At 45.4% G+C, this 23875-nt stretch overlaps 1 protein-coding gene across 1 annotated transcript in view; it reads right to left on the reverse strand.

Annotated features, from left to right (window-relative positions):
* Positions 1-23875, reverse strand: part of LOC109908468 (ephrin type-A receptor 7) — a 175572-nt gene that overhangs the window by 22948 nt on the left and 128749 nt on the right. The window contains exons 6-8 of the mRNA XM_031793291.1: positions 1800-1924; positions 464-686; positions 19-127 (exon numbers count right to left, since the gene is read on the reverse strand). Coding sequence (XP_031649151.1) covers positions 19-127; positions 464-686; positions 1800-1924 — 457 coding nt within the window. The remainder of the gene's footprint in view (positions 1-18; positions 128-463; positions 687-1799; positions 1925-23875) is intronic.

The raw sequence follows: 23875 nt of genomic DNA on the forward strand, positions 1-23875 counted from the left end.
GTGTGTGTGTGTGTGTACCTTCTCCAGAGGAGCAGGCCCACTCCCATAGAGAGCAGCATGATGAGGGCGGCCACAGACACCACCACGATGATGATTACTGGGTTCTGCTCACTGGACGCCAGCGCCACTGTGGATTGGAACGGACACACACACATTGTTTAAGAGCAGGCACACGGGAGAATACACACACATACATAAAGATGACAATAAAGTGACACCCTATCACAGAGCAAAAAGAAGAGACATTTCACAGCTTGATTTCTAAATCCTGGAGCCTTGCATGTACACCCCCCCCCCCCCCCCCCTCCACACACACACACACACACACACACACACCTCAGTCTTTAGAAAACAGGAGGCCTCTGTGTGGGCTGTCTGGACGCCCACACGGCCCTATCCCAAGCTGCCTCGCGGCGATGGAACGACATAGCGAGGAAAATGAGGGAGAAATGGGCACACTCACGTTCGCCAAGCGTCTGCAGCTCCAGGGGAGCGCTGTAGCCTCCGTAGTCGATGGGAGAGGGGGAGGAGGAAGAGGAGGAGGCGGCAGCAGAGAGGAGGGAGGAGGGGGCCGGAGTGGAGAAAGGGCGGATGAGGAAGACGTAGGTGGTGCCAGGCTTGAGGTTGTTGACGCTGATGCGGGTGGCGGCCGTCTTGACCGTTGAGTAGCTCTTGTCCTTCTGTTCCTGAAGGAGGCCGGAAAGAACGTTTCAAAGGCGTTTTGTCGAAACATGGCTACGCTAAAACTACAAGAGCACCAAGCGGGTCTCTGTCGCAAAACACGTTTTTTTTGTTTTTGTTCTCCGGAGCTCAGTTGGCGCTTGCAGCGTTTGATTCCGGGGACCACCCGTATGTAAAATGTACGCGCGCATGACTGCAAAGTGTTCGGATACAACGACATATATTATTATATTATAATGAACACTTTCGACCGTTCCCTTTCCCGTCACTCGGTTGATTCTGAGCGGTGCCTATTGCGTGCCATAAGATCCCTCAGAGAGCGTTGGGCTGGTAACCGAGAGGACGCTGGTTCGCATACCCGAGCCGACAAGGTGAAAGATCGGTCAATGTGCCCTTGAGCAAGCCACTTAATCCTAATTTGCTCCAGGGGCGCCGTACTAGATTGGCTGACAATATGGAAAACAATACAAGCCGACTCATGTGATTCAAAACAATTGACTCTAAAGGTTAAAGGCTGTGAGACGACGTGCATAAAACCTTCAGAATCAAAGCAAAGAAACAACCCTAGGATCTGCATGCGTGTCTGAATGTATGTTTAGGTGTGTGTGTGTGTGTGTGTGTGTGTATGTGTATGTTTAGGTGTGTGTGTATGTGTATGTTTAGGTGTGTGTGTGTGTGTGTGCCGTTTGCTTGTCGTCACGTGGTAATGAGTATTTGGAGGTGCGTGCTCTTTAACGCGGTCGTACTTGTCCATGAATTAACATGGCATGGAGAGAACAGAGAGAGAGAGATTGACAGTCGTACTGAGTGTCCCCGTGGAGACTGCAAATAGGCGACATTGACAGAGATGAACGTGATGGACGGACGGCGCGCCAAGAGTGGGATGCGACGAGGGGGACCGAGAGAAGTGTTGAAAGAGGGAGTGCGCCTAGTGACGATTTGAGAGTATAGTTGAGAGGGAGTGCGACGGAGTAGTTGAGTGTGGGAAGTTTTATTTAAGAGTGAATGTGACAGAGTGGATTTGAGATTAAATGTAACGCGACGGAGTTGACAGTTGTAAACGGGACGGAGTGGAAAGTATATGGCGGAGTGACTGAATTTAAAGCTTCTTTAGTTACCTTTTCGTAGTACTTGATCTCGTACTCGGTGCTGCTGCTGTTGGGGTAGCTGGGCTCCCTCCACACCAGGGTGAGACTGCGCTGCTCAATCTTCTCCGCACGCAACTCACTCACCAGAGAGGGCGCTATCGAGAGGACGGGCCAAAAGAGAGAGGGAATCATGTGAGAAAAAGAGAGAAGGTGAAGAGAGGGTGAAAGGGAGAAAATAAAATAAATAATTTAATGTATTTATCAAAGTTCTTTCTGGGACGACTTCATCCAAGTCATAAAAGTTTCATGATGTTAGCGCTGAGCGGGTCTCCATACAGTATTCATTGATGGAAGGTGGGCGGAGATGTTCTCTCCCTATCAGACTCAGTCCTGGTCAGAACTTTTGTTTCAGACTCAATAATATCCAGTAGATGTGTTGAATGAACACTGACCATGAACAGTGTAAAAAAGAAATCCACATTCTTCCACATACTTCCTTGACCACATGACCTGAAGTGACCAGGAAACCATCCCTTGTTACCACTGATGCTCCGAAAGCTCCGCCCACTCGTCAAGCTATAATTAAGAGGTCATTAACGAGGTAATGCAAAATTAGCTGACACTCAAACCTCAAAAGGAACACATTGTCAGTCAACGACCAGTATGGTTGAAGCCTTTTGTCATTACCACAATTAATAGTGTGAGCAGCAAATAGTCAGTAAACGTTCATTATATTTTCATTGCTAGGTATTTTCTGTCCATCTGCCGAGTCATGTTTCAATTTGTGCAATTCTCCCTTTCTTTCTAAACCTCTTTCCCTCTCTCCCATGTCTATTCTGATTAGTCCAAATTTCTCTCCTCAATCGTGCTCCTTTCACTCCTCTTCTCACCCCCCCCCCCCCCCCCACTCTGATTTTACAACTTCCTTTCTATCAAATATATACGAGCACACGCGCACACACACATCCACCCACACCCTGTGTGACCCCGGCCCTCAGTCTCCCTCTCAGTGGAACCGGTGTTGAAGTAGTTTTGAGGCGAGGATCAAAGCCAGAGCCGACCATGTCTTTCGGAGTATCCCTCATATTGGCCCGTGTCTTACTGGCAGCTAATGAGGGCTGCACACAGCCTGGATGAGCCTGTTCAATTACAGCCACAGGCAGCAACTCAATGATGAGACAATATGGACTGGTCAAAGACAAAGCAATCTGAAAGAAATCCTATGAGTGTCTGTGTGTATTTGTACTGTGTGTCTGTGTGGGGGGGGATCTATCTCCACCTACTCTCATCTCAGTAAAAGGCAGAGGTCTATACCCAGAAGCGCCTGAAAATTCTCGATACACGCGGGAAACCGCTGAGCCTGAAAAACCCAGCAGCGTTGCGGTTCCGGACACAAAGCGGTGCGCCTGGCACCTACTACCGTACCCTGTTCAATCTTCTGTCTTGCCCATTCACCCTCTGAATGGCACACATACACAAGCCATGTCTCAAATGTCTCAAGGCTTAAAAATCCTTCTTTAACCTGTCTCCTCCCCTTCATCTATACCGATTGAAGTGGATTTAACAAGGGACATCAATAAGGGATCATAGCTTTCACCTGGATTCACCTGGTCAGTCTGTCATGGAAAGAGCCAGTGTTCCTAATGTTTTGTACACTCAGTGTTTACCGCACTGTAAACAAACATATACACAATATGGTGACACACACACACACACACACACACACACACACACACACACACACACACACACACACAAGCATAGGCAGGCACACAGACCGATACTGGGAGAATTAGACGCATGGACACACAGGCAAGCTCACACATCCCACGTGAAATACGTCCACAGTGTCAGCGAAGAGAGAGTAACAGGCGCCACTAATTCAGTGCTGAATTAGATACACTAAGAACACCGTGTCAACTTGCTCTACCGTCTACAACTCCGGGCCATTGTTTGCCATTCCTTTGTGATTAATTATGCATGGGACAAACTGCTCCAAGACTCCGGCTCACAGCGGTAACGCCATCTGACAGAATCCTCTCCGCGGACACGTAGCCAAACCCGGTGGTAGTACAGGCTTGTATTGAGTTTGGAAAACACTAACACACTCCAAGGGAGAACATTTTCAACCCGACACACCCTGGTAGTGTAGTTGCAAGAACAGAAATATAGTGTGTAAAGAAAACACACACACACACACACACACACTTTAGTTACACAGACCAACGTAGTAATACGTTACCCAAACCCGCAAAATATTCCATCTCGCACCGGCGCGCACCCACACACAGAACCCCTTCACACACCTAGACACACACACACACACACACACACTAATATCTAGTTTCCCCATCCGGTCTGAAAGAAGCTGGTGTGTGTTCATTGGGCTGACCCCTGTCTGAACGAAAGGAAATGGATGCTGAGAGGAGACTGAATTGGCTGCGGCAGACCAAGCCTAATTTCCACAGGCATTAGACCGGAGGTTACGACCTTACAGGGCCCCACTGTAATACAGGACCAGACCCCGTGGCTAACCAGACAGCTTTAACAGTCCCCCCCCCCCATCATAGACAGCTTCCACCGAATGACATGGAGGGAAAGACGGACGGATTTGACACAAACAGATCCAATCCCTTTCATTTCGGAGTCCAAGATGTTTTAATGGTGAGGAAGGCATTGAAGCTACGTGGTCTGATGGCTCAGTTCTGGCATGTGTCTATGCAGGTGGTGTACAGGCACAAACACGGCGTCTGATTCATAGGCAGTTGCACCTGCCTACCATCTGTCTGCCACCAACAAAGTTGCAGTATGAAGAGACATGATAAATTAAAGCAAGCTATGCGACAGGCAGGTAGATTGGCACAAAATGGCCCCCGCCTCCACAGTTGGATTCTATCCTCACGCAGCCAACCAAGGTGCGTTATAAATATATGCTACATTGTGCAGACAAAAGAAGATGTGGTGGCGGCGGTGGCTCTATTGCAGGTAATGAATACAATTTGGCACAAAATGGCCTCTGTGTTCCACAGCTGCACATGCCGTCCGTCTTGACGCAGCCAACAAAAGGTGCACTATGCTGCTTCTCGCTATCACCGAAGACAGGCAGTGGAGCTGTAGTCCCTCAGGACCACCACAGAGAATGAGTGTGTGTGAACATCTCTCCCCCCCTCTCTCTCTCCATCCATCTCTCTGTCTCTTTTTTCTGTTCTCCCCTACAGCCCTGTTTATGCCTCTGCAATGAATAAATCCATCTTACCATGCAGAGGTTCCTTTGTTCTACTCGTCTCTCTCTCCCCCCCGTCTCTCGCTCTTGTGTGTGTGTGTGTGTGTGTGTGTGTGTGTGTGTGTGTGTGTGTGTGTGTACATCCAAAAAAAGACGAGTGATTGAGCCAACATGTATCAGCCAATCATGTCAGAGAAGTTAACAGGCTGTAAAGTACAAGCGTACAGCATTACTCCAAACATCTACAAGCTGGATTAAAGCTGACTTGGGGAGGAAAGGAGATGAGTTTAGTGCTACAGAGGCATCCCACATCTCTGGAGTGCCTTTATGTGTGTTTATGTGTCTCCCTGAGTCTTGGCATAGCTTAATGAACTCAGAACAATACCATTATAAACACTAAGATACTCTGGGACAGAAATACATATTTGGGGTAATGGTAGAATTTTAAAAAAATGTTTCTGAGATCATCTGAATGCCACTACATTGTGTGTGTGTGTGTGTGTGTGTGTGTGTGTGTGTGTGTGTGTGTGTGTGTGTGTGTGTGTGTGTGCGCGTATACCCACCAGTAAAGTGTGTCAATTCCCCTACATAAAGTATGCATCTCTGTGACAGTCACCAAATCCAACGCAACCTTTTAAAAATCATTCAACACACAAATAAGCCCCAGCCATAAAAATAAATAAAAAAGCCCACTCCCTTCAATCAGAATCCGTGTGAGCCTCAAAGACAGACCCGCGATAATGACGTTGTGGCCCAGCATCACCTCCCAGGGCTCACTATCTGGCAGTGGCCCCTGCTTTTAATCTGGGTCTATCAGCCGGCCCAGCGGTGGAGCGCTATCTGGCAGGATGTTCCCCGCTCCCTGTGTAATCTGCCCTATCAGTATTCTGTCTGTCTGCACGCACCGTGCCGGGCCGAGATAAAAACCTCACAATTACACCAGCTACCCAAAATAGGAAGGGGTATAAAGAGAGGGAGGTAGGAGGAGAGGGGCGGACGGATCGAGTCAGGTATTATTGCTGGCCATTATCATTCATATGAACCGCTGTCTGTGTGGGTGTGTGTGAGAGTGACATACGTTCTGAGAGAAAACACACACGACAGAGGATTCTGCAATTTGTGACGAGAGTGGGAGAGAAGGGTGAGGGAGGGGAGAATTGACACCTGACACCTGCCACAGATACATTTTCATCTAAAGTCCAGGATTATAGACTGTGGGGGCTCGGTGTGTGTGTGTGTCTGCGTGTGTTGGTGTGTCTGCGTGTATCTGTGTTTGCATGTGTGTGTGCGCTTATAGCACCTCAGTGTGTGATAGAGAGAACCAGAGGAGGGTGACAGAGTGATTACATGTGCCAGCCTGTGGGTGGATGGATGGATAGATGGGTGAGCAAGAGCCAGAAAGTGAATTAACGAGAGAGGCACATGATTGAATTATGAAGTCAACTTAGTCCCCCCCCATCCCCCAGTTCTATAGACCAAATTCATCCGAAATACACATTCCCCAAATCATTCTCAAATGTTTGGGTCTCAAACCAGATTGTCAGTAAGTGGTTTGGACGGACTAGCTCCTGAATAGCCGAATAAGCTCAGTCTGTCAGTAACTATCCTCTTCCTGTGATTTTTGGATGGGCGAATTCTTCTGTCTTCTTCCATAACCCGTGACGGTTGCTGTAAGCCAGGCAGACTGTGGCGGGGCTCACATCCACACATACTGGGAGAGGCAGACCTGTCACCGCGGTTTGGCAGAGGAGACGGAGAGAGCTCAACACAGCCTGACAGAACACCCAGTCAGGGGGAAATGCCACACACACACACACACACACACACACACACACACACACACACACACACACACACCCCCATGCACGTGTGTACACAAACACCCAAATAGACATAGACATAAGCAAGCCCACACACTCACACACACACACACACACACACACCCAAATAGACATAAGCAAGCCCACACACTCACACACACAAACACCCAAATAGACATAAGCAAGCCCACACACTCACACAAATAAACAGCAAACAGAGGCAATGAATTTACAGGGAGTGCAGAGTGAAGTTTGAGGGTAATAAAGTGCTGATGACTGCTTAAAGAGCAAGAGAAACACTGTCAAACAGAGATGGATGCACATACTGTGTATCACAAACAGACTCTGCGCGCACACACACACACACACACACACAAATGACCGTGGGGATATGTAGGCTAAATGGGAGGTGTGTGTGTGTTCCATTTGTGCTGTATTAGACGTCAGTGGGTGTGAGCTAACTGATGAGAGGATGCTGTGTGTTAGGCCTGTCACTGTTGTGTCTGACAGACCAGCAGGAGGGTGACAGACAGTTGAGCTCATCAACAAACCACCCGAGACACACGCACCCTTAATGGAACACTGGTCACTTCAGTAATATTTCCATACGGTCTATCCTACGTATTCTTCTATATATATATAGAACTCATCGAAAAAAAGAAAAGTCTTCTCACTGTCAACTGTGTTGATTTTCAGCAAACTTAACATGTGTAAATATTTGTATGAACATAACAAGATTCAACAACTGAGACCTAAACTGAACAAGTTCTACAGACATGTGACTAACAGAAATGGAATGATGTGTCCCTGAACAAAGGCGGGGTCAAAATCAAGGTAAGGTAACAGTAACAGTCAGTATCTGGTGTGGCCACCAGCGGCATTAAACCTGTTTGGACTAGGGGGCAGCATTTTCACGTTTGGATGAAAAGCATGCCCAGAGTAAACTGCCTGCTACTCAGTCCGTTGCTAATATATGCATAGTATTAGTAGATTTGGATAGAAAACACTGACGTTTCTAAAACTGTTTGAATGATGTCTGTGAGTATAACAGAACTCATATGGCAGGCAAAAACCTGAGAAAAATCCAACCAGGAAGTGGGAAATCTGAGCTTTGAGGTTTTTTTACTCTTGGCCTATCGAATACACAGTGTCTGTGGGGTCATATTGCACTTCCTAAGGCTTCCACTAGATGTCAACAGTCTTTAGAACCTCGTTTGATGCTTCTACTGTGAAGTGGGGCCAAATGAGAGGGGAATGAGTCAGAGGTCTGGCAGAGAGCCACGAGCTTGTGACGCGCGTTCATGTTAAAGTTACCTCGCGTTCCATTGCTTTTCTACAAACAAAGGAAATCTCTGGTTGGAACATTGAAGATTTATGATAAAAACATCCTAAAGATTTATTCTATACTTCGTTTGACATGTTTCTACGAACTGTAATATGACTTTTCATCTGACTTTTGCCAGGACCAGCCCGCACGTCGTAAGTTTAGATTGTGTACTGAACGAGCTATTTGTTATTTGGACATAAATTATGGACTTATGGAACAAATCAAACATTTATTGTGGAACTGGGATTCCTGGGAGTGCATTCTGATGAAGATCATCAAAGGTAAGTGAATATTTATAATGCTATTTCTGACTTCTGATGACGCCAACATAGCGGATATCTTTTTGGGTTGTATTGGACTCTGAGCGCCGTACTCAGATTATTGCATGGTTTTTGAAATCTGACACAGCGGTTGCATTAAGGAGAAGTATATCTTTAATTCTGTGAATAACACTTGTATCTTTTATCAATATTTATTATGAGTATTTCTGTAAATTGATGTGGCTCTCTACAAATTCACGGGATGTTTTGGAGGCAAAGCCAAATGTAAACTGAGGTTTTTGGATATAAATATGAACTTGATCGAACAAAACATGCATGTATTGTGTAACAAGTTGTCCCGGGGGTGTCATCTGATGAAGAATATCAAAAAGGTTAGCGATTAATTTTCTCTCTATTTCTGATTTGTGTGACTCCTCTCTTTGGTTGGAAAATCGCTATATGCTTTCTGTGACTAGTTGCTGACCTAACATAATGATATGTTCTGCTTTCGCTGAAAAGCTTTTATTTATTTTTAAAATCGGACACTGGTTGGATTAACGAGAATTGTATCTTTAAAATGGTGTCTAATACTTGTATGTTTGAGAATTTTGAATTATGAGATTTCTGTTGATTGAATTTGGTGCCCTGCAATTTCATTGGTTGGTGGCGAGGGGTTCCTAGACAGGTTTTAAGTACTGCAGTGCATCCCCTACTCATGGCCTGCATCAGATTTGCCAGTTCTTGCTGTGAGATGTTACCCCACTCTTTCACCAAGGCACCTGCAAGTTCCTGGACATTTCTGGGGGGAATGGCCTTAGCCCTCACCCTCCGATCCAACAGGTCCCAGACGTGCTCAATGAAATTGAGATCCGGGATCTTCGCTGGCCATGGCAGAACTCTGACATTCCTGTCTTGCAGGAAATCACGCACCGAACGAGCAGTACGGCTGGTGGCATTGTCATGCTGGAGGGTCATGTCAGGATGAGCCTGCAGGAAGGGTACCACGTGAGGGAGGAGGATGTCTTCCCTGTAACGCACAGCGTTGAGATTGCCTGCAAAATGACAAGCTCAGTCCGATGATGCTGTGGGACACCGCCCCAGACCATGACGGACCATCCACCTCCAAATCGATCCCACTCCTCGGTGTAACGCTCATACCTTTGACGATAAATGCGAATCCGACCATCATCCCTGGTGAGACAAAACTGCGACTCGGAAACTCAGTGAAGAGCACTTTTTGTCAGTCCTGTCTGGTCGAGAGATGGTGGATTTGTGCCCGTAGGCGACGTTGTTGCCGGTGAGGACCTGTCTGGTGAGGACCTGCCTTACAACAGGCCTACAAGCCCTCAGTCCAACCTCTCAGCCTATTGCGGACAGTCTGAGAACTGATGGATTGTGCGTTCCTGCTGTAACTCGGGCAGTTGTTGTTGCCATCCTGTACCTGTCCAGCAGGTGGGATGTTCGGATGTACCGATCCTGTGTGTTGTTACACGTGGTCTGCCACTGCGAGGACGATCAGCTGTCCGTCCTGTCTCCCTGTAGCACTGTCTTAGGCTTCTCACAGTATGGACATTGCAATGTATTGCCCTGGCCACATCTGCAGTCCTCATGCCTCCTTGCAGCATGCCTAAGGCACGTTCACAAAGATGAGCAGGGACCCTGGGCTTCTTTCTTTTGGTGTTTTTCAGAGTCAGTAGAAAGGCCTCTTTAGTGTCCTATATTTTCATAACTTTGACCTTAATTGCCTACCGTCTGTAAGCTGTTAGTGTCTTAACGATCATTCCACAGGTGCATTAATTAATTCCACAGGTTCATTAATTGCTTATGGTTCATTGAACAAGCATGGGAAACAGTGTTTAAACCCTTTAAAATTAAGATCTGTGAAGTTATTTGGATTTTTACCAATTATCTTTGAAAGACAGGGTCCTGAAAAAGGGACGTTTATATATTTAAACTCCGGACTCCGACATTGCTCGTTGTAATATTTCTATATTTCTTAATTCCATAATTTCACTTTTAGATGTGCGTATTGTTGTGAATTGTTAGATACTACTGCACTGTTGGAGCTAGGAACACAAGCATTTCACTACACCCGCAATAACATCTGCTAAATACGTGTATGTGACCAATACAATGTGATTTGTTTTTGACAGCTGCACAATGAAGATCTTAACAGTTGTGAGGAGGCCAAAATGAAAGAGAGGAGGAGGGGTTGAACGAAACAACTTCAAATTTCCTCTCCTTTCACCGAGATGAAAAATGGGTTTTCACCTCTCTCGCTCTCTGCCTGGAGACTGAGTCATTGCGCTGTCGAGACTTCCGTTCAAAAGGAGCCCTCCAGCCCAGGAGCCCTCCAGCCCAGTGTGTTACTCGGTTTAACCAAGGGTGTGTCTCTTTTCAGTCTGTGACTGTGTGCGTGCGTGTCTTCTATGTGTGTGTGTTTGTGATGGTGTGTATGTCAGTCCGTGACTGTGTGTGGTCTATGTGTGTATGTCTGTCCGTGACTGTGTGTCGTCTATGTGTTTGTGATGGTGTGTATGTCTGTCCGTGGTCTGTGTTTGTGATGGTGTGTATGTCTGTCCGTGACTGTGTGTGGTCTGTTTGTGATGGTGTGTATGTCTGTCCGTGACTGTGTGTGGTCTATGTGTTTGTGTTTGTGATGGTGTGTATGTCTGTCCGTTACTGTGTGTGGTCTATGTGTTTGTGTTTGTGATGGTGTGTATGTCTGTCCGTGACTGTGTGTGGTCTATGTGTTTGTGTTTGTGATGGTGTGTATGTCTGTCCGTGACTGTGTGTCGTCTATGTGTTTGTGATGGTGTGTATGTCTGTCCGTGACTGTGTGTGGTCTGTGTTTGTGATCGTGTGTATGTCTGTCCGTGACTGTGTGTGGTCTGTGTTTGTGATCGTGTGTATGTCTGTCCGTGACTGTGTGTGGTCTGTGTTTGTGATGGTGTGTATGTCTGTCCGTGACTGTGTGTGGTCTATGTGTTTGTGTTTGTGATGGTGTGTATGTCTGTCCGTGACTGTGTGTGGTCTATGTGTTTGTGTTTGTGATGGTGTGTATGTCTGTCCGTGACTGTGTGTGGTCTATGTGTTTGTGTTTGTGATGGTGTGTATGTCTGTCCGTGACTGTGTGTGGTCTATGTGTTTGTGTTTGTGATGGTGTGTATGTCTGTCCGTGACTGTGTGTGGTCTATGTGTTTGTGTTTGTGATGGTGTGTATGTCTGTCCGTGACTGTGTGTGGTCTATGTGTTTGTGTTTGTGATGGTGTGTATGTCTGTCCGTGACTGTGTGTTGTTTATGTGTTTGTGTTTGTGATGGTGTGTATGTCTGTCCGTGACTGTGTGTGGTCTATGTGTTTGTGTTTGTGATGGTGTGTATGTCTGTCCGTGACTGTGTGTGGTCTATGTGTTTGTGTTTGTGATGGTGTGTATGTCTGTCCGTGACTGTGTGTGGTCTATGTGTTTGTGTTTGTGATGGTGTGTATGTCTGTCCGTGACTGTGTGTGGTCTATGTGTTTGTGTTTGTGATGGTGTGTATGTCTGTCCGTGACTGTGTGTTGTTTATGTGTTTGTGTTTGTGATGGTGTGTATGTCTGTCCGTGACTGTGTGTTGTTTATGTGTTTGTGTATGACTGCAAAATACTGAACAGAAAAACATCAATTCAAAGTACCATGTGTGCAGACACTAAAGTGCATCCTCATAGACCCTGATAATAAGCCAAGCTAACCAATTCAAATTCTCATCACTGGCTGACAAAGCGTCTTAAGTGGCCGGGCCTCAGTCATGAGAAGTTGCTTGAAGACTCAATTCATTTGGTGGTCGCTGAAGCCTCACCTAGCCCATCACTTTTCATTAGGAGACCCAAAAGGCTTGGCACACACACACACACCTCAAAAGGGAGAGAAAGGGGTTACAAAGACATTGAATTTACATTTCTTTCCATTCAGTGACCAGGAAATGAGTTATTTCGTGAGAGTCACTTTTTCATGGACTTCATGGTTTTATGTGCACCCCAGGAAGAGTAGCTGCTGCATGTGCCGTAGCTAATGGAGATCCTAATAAACTAAACCCCCTGTTCTCCTCATATCCTCACCACCTCATGCCTTACCTCCTATCCTCCTCTCCACCTGTTCTCCTCTCCACCTCATGCCTCACCTCCTATCCTCCTCTCCACCTTACCTCCTGTCCTCCTCTCCACCTCATGCCTCACCTCTTTACCTCCTCTCCACCTCCTGTCCTCCTCTCCACCTCACCTCCTGTCCTCCTCTCCACCTCCTGCCTCACTTCCTGTCCTCCTCACCTCCTGTCCTCCTCACCTCCTGTCCTGCCTCACTTCCTGTCCTCCTATCCACCGCCTCCGACCTCACTTCCTGTCCTCCTCTCCACTTCCTGTACTCCTCCCTCTCCTCCTCACCTCCTCAGACCTTACCTCTCCTTACCACTTCCTGCCTCACCTCCTGTCCTCCTTTCCACCTCCTGCCCTCCCCTCTCCACTTCCTGCCTCACCTTCTGTCCTCCTCTCCACCTCCTGCCCCACCTCCTGCCTCACCTCCTCTCCACCTCCTGCCTCACCTCCTCTCCACCTCCTGCCTCACCACCTTCTGCCTCACCTGCTCTCCACCTCCTGCCTCACCTCCTCTCCACCCCATGTCCTCTCTCCACCTCCTGCCTTACCTCCTGTCCTCCTCTTTACCTCCTGTCCTCCTCTCCACCTCACCTCCTGTCCTCCTCTCCACCTCATGCCTCACCTCCTGTCCTCCTCTTTACCTCCTGTCCTCCTCTCCACCTCACCTCCTGTCCTCCTCTCCACCTCATGCCTCACCTCCTGTCCTCCTCTTTACCTCCTGTCCTCCTCTCCACCTCCTGTCCTCCTCTCCACCTCCTGTCCTCCTCTCCACCTCCTGCCTCACTTCCTGTCCTCCTCACCTCCTGTCCTCCTCACCTCCTGTCCTCCTCACCGCCTGTCCTCCTCTCCTGTCCTGCCTCACTTCCTGTCCTCCTCTCCTCTCCTGCCTCACTTCCTGTCCTCCTCTCCACCTCCTACCTCACTTCCTGTCCTCCTATCCACCGCCTCCGACCTCACTTCCTGTCCTCCTTTCTCCTCTCCACTTCCTGTACTCCTCTATCTCCTCCGACCTCACCTCTCCTTACCACTTCCTGCCTCACCTCCTGTCCTCCTTTCCCTCTCCTGTCCTCCTTTCCACCTCCTTCCCTCCCCTCTCCACCTCCTGCCTCACCTCCTTCCTCTCCACCTCCTGCCTCACCTCCTCCTGCCTCACCTCCTCTCCACCCCATGTCCTCTCTCCACCTCCTGCCTTACCTGTCCTCTCCACCTCCTGTCCTCCTCTCGTGATCTTGCCCCCCTCCCCTCAGGAGGATTCCCGGAGAGGTGCGCTGAGCCACCATGCATCTCCACAGGGACCAGGGCATCTAAAGCAGGCCGAATAAATCCTCTGAAGATATTGAAATGTCAATCCCAGCCCCCCGACCCCCACTCTCCGCTTTCCTCTTCCCCTCATCTAAAGGGCTTTAAACATGCCACTGAGGAGCTCAACAACTGGAGAGGCCACCGCTCTGGGGCTGGGGGATTTGGGCTTACGTGGCTTTTTGTCGAGCAAAACGCATCTGTGAGGGTACAACGCTGCGTACAGAACCCTCTGTGCACTGTAGGCTACAGTACCTCGAGTTTCATTGTGTTTGGCCTGGAAATGGCTGAGCAGTAGCATTTTCTTTTTTTGTTGATGAGTCTTATTAGAATCAAAAAATTTTGTGATTTCATTAAATCATGTATGGCTGTTTTTTAGATTATGGCATAATGCAAATGCATTCATATGGACAGAATGTTGTAGATGCAGCCTAAATAAAAACATTGTGGTTTTAAATCCACAAAGTAACAATAAGCCTATAATTAAAAAAGGAACAGCAGTGATTCTAATACTGGGCTCTCACCATCAAGTCACATGCTCAATTATCAGCTTTCTTAGGCGTTTCCATTGCCCATTTAGTCATTGACATCAGCGAGGAGACACACATTATGGTCTATCAACAACATAGGCTCTCTCATTTAATAGTCTATTTCAGGATAAACATCAGCCCTATTCAGACAGGATTCGTTTTACTGGGGGAGGCCGGGGAACGTAATTATGTGCACGAGCACAAAAACACCCCATCCATAATTTTTGTTCTGTGCAAATCTGCCACGTCAGTCATTTTTACATGGCGGTAGATTAACAATTCCAGACAGAATAACCTCCATCTTTGGGGGTGATGGTAGAACTCCAAGGTCCTCTGACAACATTCTACTAGTCCCACGCGAAACGACATCCCTGTGTTTTCCGAGACATGGCAGAGATTTGACAGGTGCTGCTCGCAGTTTGAGCAAGAAAACAAGAATTGCTTTTGATAAATTGACGCTTAAAACAAAAAAGTTCTGTGCACACATTTCATGCGAACTACCGCTAAAATTACGATTATGATCACAATTCTTCACTGTAAATATTAAAATGGGGACATCTATACAGTCGGCCAGGCACGAGTTATCAGTCCAGCCTTTTATCATTTAGACATATTGAAATATAAATCACACCTAGAATTAAAACCATCATGACTCAATTGAATAAAATTAAAAAAAAAAAATAATATATAATAATATATTTATATTACAGGGGGAAGTTTGGAAAAACAAATCCCGTGCGAATCGTCATCTGGAATAACACACATGATAATAATTACATAACCAAAGTCTCTAGTAACCTAATCCTAGTCCTGTCCGAATAGGGCTATGGATTTATAATAAGCATGACATTTCATAACCCGGATCGCCAGATCATTTACTTCATCTGAACAATAGAAAAGGAAAATATTGATGGGTGTTGCGCAATAGCCTATCCTACACAATGGCATCCTCAGGGCAGATTATGTACACTTATACGCACGCGTGACATTTCTCGCTCACACACGCAATCGACATACGCACACTTCCAGCGTGACCTGATACATATGACAGACATTACCTTCTCTCACTCTCATACACAAACGACACACGCACAATTAAAGCGTGACGGACACACACACACCCCTAACCCACAGCTGGATAATGGGTCCCATGAGCCCCTTGGGGCAGGAATGATCCCCATTTACCCAACTCCCGCTCTTCACACACCCTTCCATCCATCCAATCCTCTATACCCCAGCCCCCCCTTGAGGGTCTGTGGCGTACCGATAAACCCCCTCTCCCTCTCCATTCATGGGAAATCCTTTCTGTCAGGGTGTGTGCATTCCTTTGGAGGCTTTCAGGGGACAGGACCCCTTGCACCGCTCCCCAGTTCATAGCTAGTTTACATACTCTACTTTCACTGTGTGTGCTTTTCACTCACACACACACACACACACACACACACACACACACACACACACACACAGCTGTAGCCTAAATAACCCCTATTTTAGATTAGAGCAGTAGCGGACACCAAAGCGTTGCGCCCCCACCTCCAGCTAACAGGCTTAGCCAGCACAACAAGGCCGAATACGTTGCAGCTGCACGTGAGAGAGGGGGATGGGGAGGAGAAAGAGAGAGAGAGAAGAGAGAAGAGAGCGCGCGCGCGAGTGGAAAAAGGAGTAAGAGAAGTCTGTGCTCAGTCAGTAATGCAGTTCTCATAAAGGTCAGTGGGGGCTTTTATGGGGTATTGTCTCAGGACACACAAAGGGCGTTAGCACGCTTAACCTTCGAGGGGAGCGGATTGCATCAGGGGTTTGGTCATGCTTGGTTGGTGATCTGAGGAGAAGTGTGTCAATGGCGCGTGGATAATGCAGGCCTTCTAATACACGTGCAAAACGCCCATACACCTCGCCATAAACATCCCACAGGAATATGGCGCTGTCCAACTCACTCAATCCCCGCAACAACAAACAGAAGGACATGGCTGCTAACAGCCCATAATAGCCATACATCAACTCTAAGCCGTGACAGCCATTGAGAGAGAGAGAGAGAGAGAGTCTACACATGGCTTGCAGAGAATGTTGGTCTCCAACCTTGGAGAGAGCGCAGCAGTATAGTTTATTGGCTGTGTGGGGACTAGAGGCAGCAGCTCTACACAGAGTGGATTAGCCTAAAATATGCACAGGGCATAAACTGGCAGCGTTTTATAACGTCTCTCCTTCTTAATGTATAAAGGCCCCGGGCGGGCAGCACTCAGAGAAGCACACAATGAGAAAGGCCCCCATTCCACTCTCTGGACCAGGGAGATTTATGTCTAAATTAGTAGGGCTGGTTAGAGAGGGGGGGGGGGGGGGGGGGGGGACGACGACTGAAGGGAGAACAGAAAAGGTGAAAGAACGAATGAAAAAAAGAGTGCAGACAATGGGAGAGGGGTAAAGGAGAGCGATAAGGAGGTAGAAAACAGGAAGAGATCGAGAAAAAGACAAGCGTCGTTGTAGTTGGAGGTGTGTGGCACGGAAGACAGACAAGATGGGAGCCTTTTGGAGTGCCCGCAGCCTCCACATCACGTGTCAAACTCATTCCACAGAGGGCAGAGTGTCCGCAGATTTCCCCTCCTCCCTTGATTGATTAATTAAGGTCTCTAATTAGTAAGGAAATCTCCTCACCTGGTTGTCTAGCACACGCTAGGCCCTCCATGGAATTAGTTTGCCACCCCTGCTTTACGTCTTTAGTACTTGAGTTAGGTAAAAGGTTAAGGCTACTTCCTGGCATTGACGACTTGGGTCTTTGATCTCAAAACTCAGGTCTAAGAATGCAACTGGCCCTGAGCTGAGGAGGCCTTCAAGGCCTCCGTTCGCTCAGCATTTGTGCACTTGTCAGTTTGTATCTCTCTCTGTGCGACATAACGAGTGAGTGTGTGTTCAGTGTTTATGTGTGTTCAGCCAACCGGTACACACACACACACACACACGGGGAGAACAAGTATTTGATAACCTGCAAAATCGGTAGTGTTTCCTACTTACAAAGCATGTAGAGGTCTGTAATTTTTATCATAGGTACACTTCAACTGTGAGAGACGGAATCTAAAACAAAAATCCAGAAAATCACATTGTATGATTTTTAAGTAATTCATTAGCATTTTATTGCATGACATAAGTATTTGATCACCTACCAACCAGTAAGAATTCCAGCTCTCACTGTTCGTTTTTCTTTAAGAAGCCCGCCTGTTCTCCACTCGTTACCTATATTAACTGCACCTGTTTGAACTCGTTTCCTGTATAAAATACACCTGTCCACACACTCAATCAAACAGACTCCAACCTCTCCACAATGGCCAAGACCAGAGAGCTGACATCAGGGATAAAATTGTAGACCTGCACAAGGCTGGGATGGGCTACAGGACAATAGGCAAGCAGCTTGGTGAGAAGGCAACAACTGTTGGCGCAATTATTCAAAAATGGAAGAAGTTCAAGATGACGGTCAATCACCCTCGGTCTGGGACTCCATGCAAGATCTCACCTCGTGGGGCATCAATGATCATGAGGAAGGTGAAGGATCAGCCCAGAACTACATGGCAAGACCTGGTCAATGACCACAGTCTCAAAGAAAGCCAAAGAAAAGCAAGGTCCCCCTGCTCAAGCCAGCGCATGGCGAGGCCCATCTGAAGTTTGCCAATGACCATCTGGATGATCCAGAGGAGGAATGGGAGAAGGTCATGTGGTCTGATGAGACACAAATAGAGCTTTTTGGTCTAAACTCCACTCGCCGTGTTTGGAGTTAGAAGAATGATGAGTACAACCCCAAGAACACCATCCCAACCATGAAGCATGGAGGTGGAAACATCATTCTTTGGGGATGCTTTTCTGCAAAGGGGACAGGACAACATGGCCAACAACCTCCTTCCCTCAGTAAGAGCATTGAAGATGGGTCGTGGCTGGGTCTTCCAGCATGACAACGACCCGAAACACACAGCCAGGGCAACTAAGGAGTGGCTCGGTAAGAAGCATCTCAAGGTCCTGGAGTGACCTAGCCAGACCTGAACCCAATAGAACATCTTTGGAGGGAGCTGAAAGTCCGTATTGCCCAGCGACAGCCCCGAAACCTGAAGGATCTGGAGAAGGTCTGTATGGAGGAGTGGGCCAAAATCCCTGCTGCAGTGTGCGCAAACCTGGTCAAGAACTACAGGAAACGTATGATCTCTGTAATTGCAAACAAACGTTTCTGTACCAAAAATTAAGTTCTGCTTTTCTGATGTATCAAATACTTACGTCATGACATAAAATGCAAATGAATTACTTAAAAATCATACAATGTGATTTTCTGGGTTGTTGTTTTAGATTCCGTCTCTCACAGTTGAAGTGTACTTATGATAAAAATTAGACCTCTACATGCTTTGTAAGTACGAAAACCTACAAAATCGGCAGTGTATCAAATACTTGTTCTCCCCACTGTATATACACACACAGTACTAGTCAAAAGTTTGGACACCTACTCATTCAAGGGTTTTTCTTGATTTTGACTATTTTCTACATTGTAGAATAATAGTGAAGACGTCAAAACTATAAAATAACACATATGGAATCATGTAGCAACCAAAAAAGGTCGCTGCAGAATGCTGTGGTAGCCATGCTGGTTAAGTGTGCCTTGAATTCTAAATAAGTCACAGACAGTGTCACTAGCAAAGCACCACCACACCACCTCCTCCATGCTTCATGGTGGGAACCACAAATGCAGAGATCATCATATCACCTAGTCTGTGTCTCACACAGACACAGCGGTTGGAATCAAAAATCAGACCAAAGGACAGATTTCCACCAGTCTAATGTTCATTGCTTGTGTTTCTTGGCCCAAGCAAGTCTCTTCTTCTTATTGGTGTCCTTTAGTAGTAGTTTCTTTGCCGAAGGCCTGATTCACGCAGTCTCCTCTGATCAGTTGATGTTGAGATGTGTCTGTTACTTGAACTCTGTGAAGCATTTATTAATGGATTTATCCTCTGCAGCAGAGGTAACTCTGGGTCTTCCTTTCATCATAGTGCATGGTTTTTGCGACTACACTTGAAGAAACTTTCGAAGTTCTTAAAATGTTCCGTATTGACTGACCTTCGTGTCTTAAAGTACTGTTGTTTCTCTTTGTTTATTTGAGCTGTTCTTGCCATAATATGGACTTGGTCTTTTACCAAATAGGGCTATTTTCTGTATCCCACCCCTACCTTGTCACAACAAACATGATTGGCTCAAACGCATTAAGGAAATAAATTCCACAAATTCATTTTTAACATGGCAAGGTTAATTGAAATTAATTCCAGGTGACTACCTCATGAAGCTGGTTGAGAGAATGCCAAGAGAGCGCAAGCTGTCATCAAGGCAAAGGGTGGCTACTATGAAGAATCTCAAATATATTTATTTAACACTTTTTTGGTTAATACATGATTTGCTATTTCATAGTTGTCTTCACTTTTATTCTACAATGTAGAAAATAGTAAATATAAAGTAGGTGTGTAAAGTAGGTGTGTCCAAACTTCTGACTAGTACTATATATATATAGTGCTAGTCAGAAGATAGATATATATATATATATATATATGAGATTCTGTGTGTTGAGTTATGCAGGGATGCAAACTGCTGAGGGCCCAAAAAAGTGACTTATTCTTTTTTTGCACTGAAACATGTAAACAAATCCCTGCTAGGGGGAAATGCAGGTTAACTAATTAAACAACAAAGAATATAATCTACATGATCAGTCTCTGTGTGTAAAATAAAAAGTGGTTAAACTAACTCACAGCTAAAAAATGTAAAGAAAGAAATCCAATGTTATTTGTTGCCTAGACTTTACTGCAAATGACACTCAAATCTTGAGAACAAAACTACACTAATATTTCAGTTAGCCATGACAGCCTTTATAATAAAACGCTTCTTATCATGACAGCCTTTATAATAGAAAGCTTGTGACCATGACAGCCTTTATAATAGAAAGCTTGTGACCATGACAGCCTTTATAATAGAAAGCTTGTGACCATGACAGCCTTTATAATAGAACGCTTGTGACCATGACAGCCTTTATAATAGAACGCTTGTGACCATGACAGCCTTTATAATAGAACGCTTGTGACCATGACAGCCTTTATAATAGAACGCTTGTGACCATGACAGCCTTTATAATAGAACGCTTGTGACCATGACAGCCTTTATAATAGAACACTTGTTACCATGACAGCCTTTATAATAGAAAGCTTGTGACCATGACAGCCTTTATAAGAGAACGCTTGTTACCATGACAGCCTTTATAATACAGCGCCTGTGACCATGACAGCCTTTATAATACAGCGCCTGTGACCATGACAGCCTTTATAATAGAAAGCTTGTGACCATGACAGCCTTTATAATAGAGCGCTTGTGACCATGACAGCCTTTATAATAGAACGCTTGTGACCATGACAGCCTTTATAATACAGCGCTTGTGACCATGACAGCCTTTATAATACAGCGCTTGTGACCATGACATGCAGTTAGCCATGACAGCCTTTATAATAGAACGCTTCTTACCATGACAGCCTTTATAATAGAATGCTTGTGACCATGACAGCCTTTATAATAGAACGCTTGTGACCATGACAGCCTTTATAATAAAACGCTTCTTATCATGACAGCCTTTATAATAGAACGCTTGTGACCATGACAGCCTTTATAATAGAACACTTGTGACCATGATAGCCTTTATAATAGAACGCTTGTTAACCTGACAGCCTTTATAATAGAAAGCTTGTGACCATGACAGCATTTATAATAGAAAGCTTGTGACCATGACAGCCTTTATAATAGAACACTTGTGACCATGACAGCCTTTATAATAGAACGCTTGTGACCATGACAGCCTTAATAATACAGCGCTTGTGACCATGACAGCCTTTATAATAGAAAGCTTGTGACCATGACAGCCTTTATAATAGAAAGCTTGTGACCATGACAGCCTTTATAATAGAACGCTTGTTACCATGACAGCCTTTATAATAGAAAGCTTGTGACCATGACAGCCTTTATAATAGAACGCTTGTTACCATGACAGCCTTTATAATAGAAAGCTTGTGACCATGACAGCCTTTATAATAGAACGCTTGTTACCATGACAGCCTTTATAATAGAAAGCTTGTGACCATGACAGCCTTTATAATACAGCGCTTGTGACCATGACAGCCTTTATAATACAGCGCTTGTGACCATGACATGCAGTTAGCCATGACAGCCTTTATAATAGAACGCTTCTTACCATGACAGCCTTTATAATAGAATGCTTGTGACCATGACAGCCTTTATAATAGAACGCTTGTGACCATGACAGCCTTTATAATAAAACGCTTCTTATCATGACAGCCTTTATAATAGAACGCTTGTGACCATGACAGCCTTTATAATAGAACACTTGTGACCATGATAGCCTTTATAATAGAACGCTTGTTAACCTGACAGCCTTTATAATAGAAAGCTTGTGACCATGACAGCATTTATAATAGAAAGCTTGTGACCATGACAGCCTTTATAATAGAACACTTGTGACCATGACAGCCTTTATAATAGAACACTTGTGACCATGACAGCCTTAATAATACAGCGCTTGTGACCATGACAGCCTTTATAATAGAAAGCTTGTGACCATGACAGCCTTTATAATAGAAAGCTTGTGACCATGACAGCCTTTATAATAGAACGCTTGTTACCATGACAGCCTTTATAATAGAAAGCTTGTGACCATGACAGCCTTTATAATAGAACGCTTGTTACCATGACAGCCTTTATAATAGAAAGCTTGTGACCATGACAGCCTTTATAATAGAACGCTTGTTACCATGACAGCCTTTATAATAGAAAGCTTGTGACCATGACAGCCTTTATAATACAGCGCTTGTGACCATGACAGCCTTTACAATAGAACGCTTGTGACCATGACAGCCTTTATAATACAGCACTTGTGACCATGACAGCCTTTATAATAGAACACTTGTGACCATGACAGCCTTTATAATACAGCACTTGTGACCATGACAGCCTTTATAATAGAACCCTTGTGACCATGACAGCCTTTATAATACAGCACTTGTGACCATGACAGCCTTTATAATACAGCGCTTGTGACCATGACAGCCTTTATAATAGAAAGCTTGTGACCATGACAGCCTTTATAATAGAACGCTTGTTACCATGACAGCCTTTATAATAGAACGCTTGTGACCATGACAGCCTTTATAATAAAACGCTTGTTACCATGACAGCCTTTATAATAGAAAGCTTGTGACCATGACAGCCTTTATAATAGAACACTTGTGACCATGACAGCCTTTATAATAGAATGCTTGTGACCATGACAGCCTTTATAATAGAACACTTGTGACCATGACAGCCTTTATAATAGAACGCTTGTGACCATGACAGCCTTAATAATACAGCGCTTGTGACCATGACAGCCTTTATAATAGAACACTTGTGACCATGACAGCCTTTATAATAGAACGCTTGTGACCATGACAGCCTTAATAATACAGCGCTTGTGACCATGACAGCCTTTATAATAGAAAGCTTGTGACCATGACTGCCTTTATAATACAGCGCTTGTGACCATGACAGCCTTTATAATAGAACGCTTGTGACCATGACAGCCTTTATAATACAGCGCTTGTGACAACACACACATATTGCACTTGGGAAAAAAACATCTTAAAGTAGAAATAGAATGAAACAATGCTATATTATAGTGGCCACTATAGACATCGATCAAGTGCACAAGACTACATGTGTGCAAAAATTATGTTCACAGAGTAAAAACATTTTATAATCCCCCTCACTCACACGTGTTACTGTGAAGTTCAACACAACAAAAACAATATATTTGAGCTACACTGCACATTATTACATTGTACACTTACTGCCTGTGGACATCTGTTCTACAATGTGCCAGCAGAGCATGATACCCTTTGTTGGCATAATTGATCTCTTTTCAGGCAGAGCGTACACCTGGCATACCCCTTTTTATCCACTGTATTGAAAGAGGGAAAGTGTGTTGTGTTTCTTTCACCTCTATAGTGGCATCCAGCTTAAGCCAGGCCCGGCATCAGCTACACTTGATCCCTGAATCCACTTGTTTAACAAGCAATGCCTCATTTTCACCTAATTCTCTCATTCTGAAAATGAACCACATACTGTAGAGGTAAAACATTAGTTAACAGATAGTTGTTAGTTCGTTAGCGAGTTAACTATTTTCACACAGATTGCCAGGATCCAGTAAGCAACTGACACGTTATAACTTGAGGAACGATGTTGTGCCTAAAAATCTCCCCCCTGACAGAACCCCCCCCCCTTCGCGTGAACACGCACACACTCAATTCTTCATTGCTGCGACTTGCTTGCTAGTTGAGACTTCTGCTCTTCACTCTGTTGTCAGTTTAGCCTACATTTCACTGATCTTAGTAGCAGAAAGCTATTTTTTATTTGTGTCCTTTGATCGTGGGGGAGGCACTAGTCATGTCTGCAGTTTTCGGTTTGGCTA

The sequence above is a fragment of the Oncorhynchus kisutch genome, linkage group LG17 (assembly GCF_002021735.2).
Source record: "Oncorhynchus kisutch isolate 150728-3 linkage group LG17, Okis_V2, whole genome shotgun sequence".
Lineage (NCBI taxonomy): Eukaryota > Metazoa > Chordata > Actinopteri > Salmoniformes > Salmonidae > Oncorhynchus > Oncorhynchus kisutch.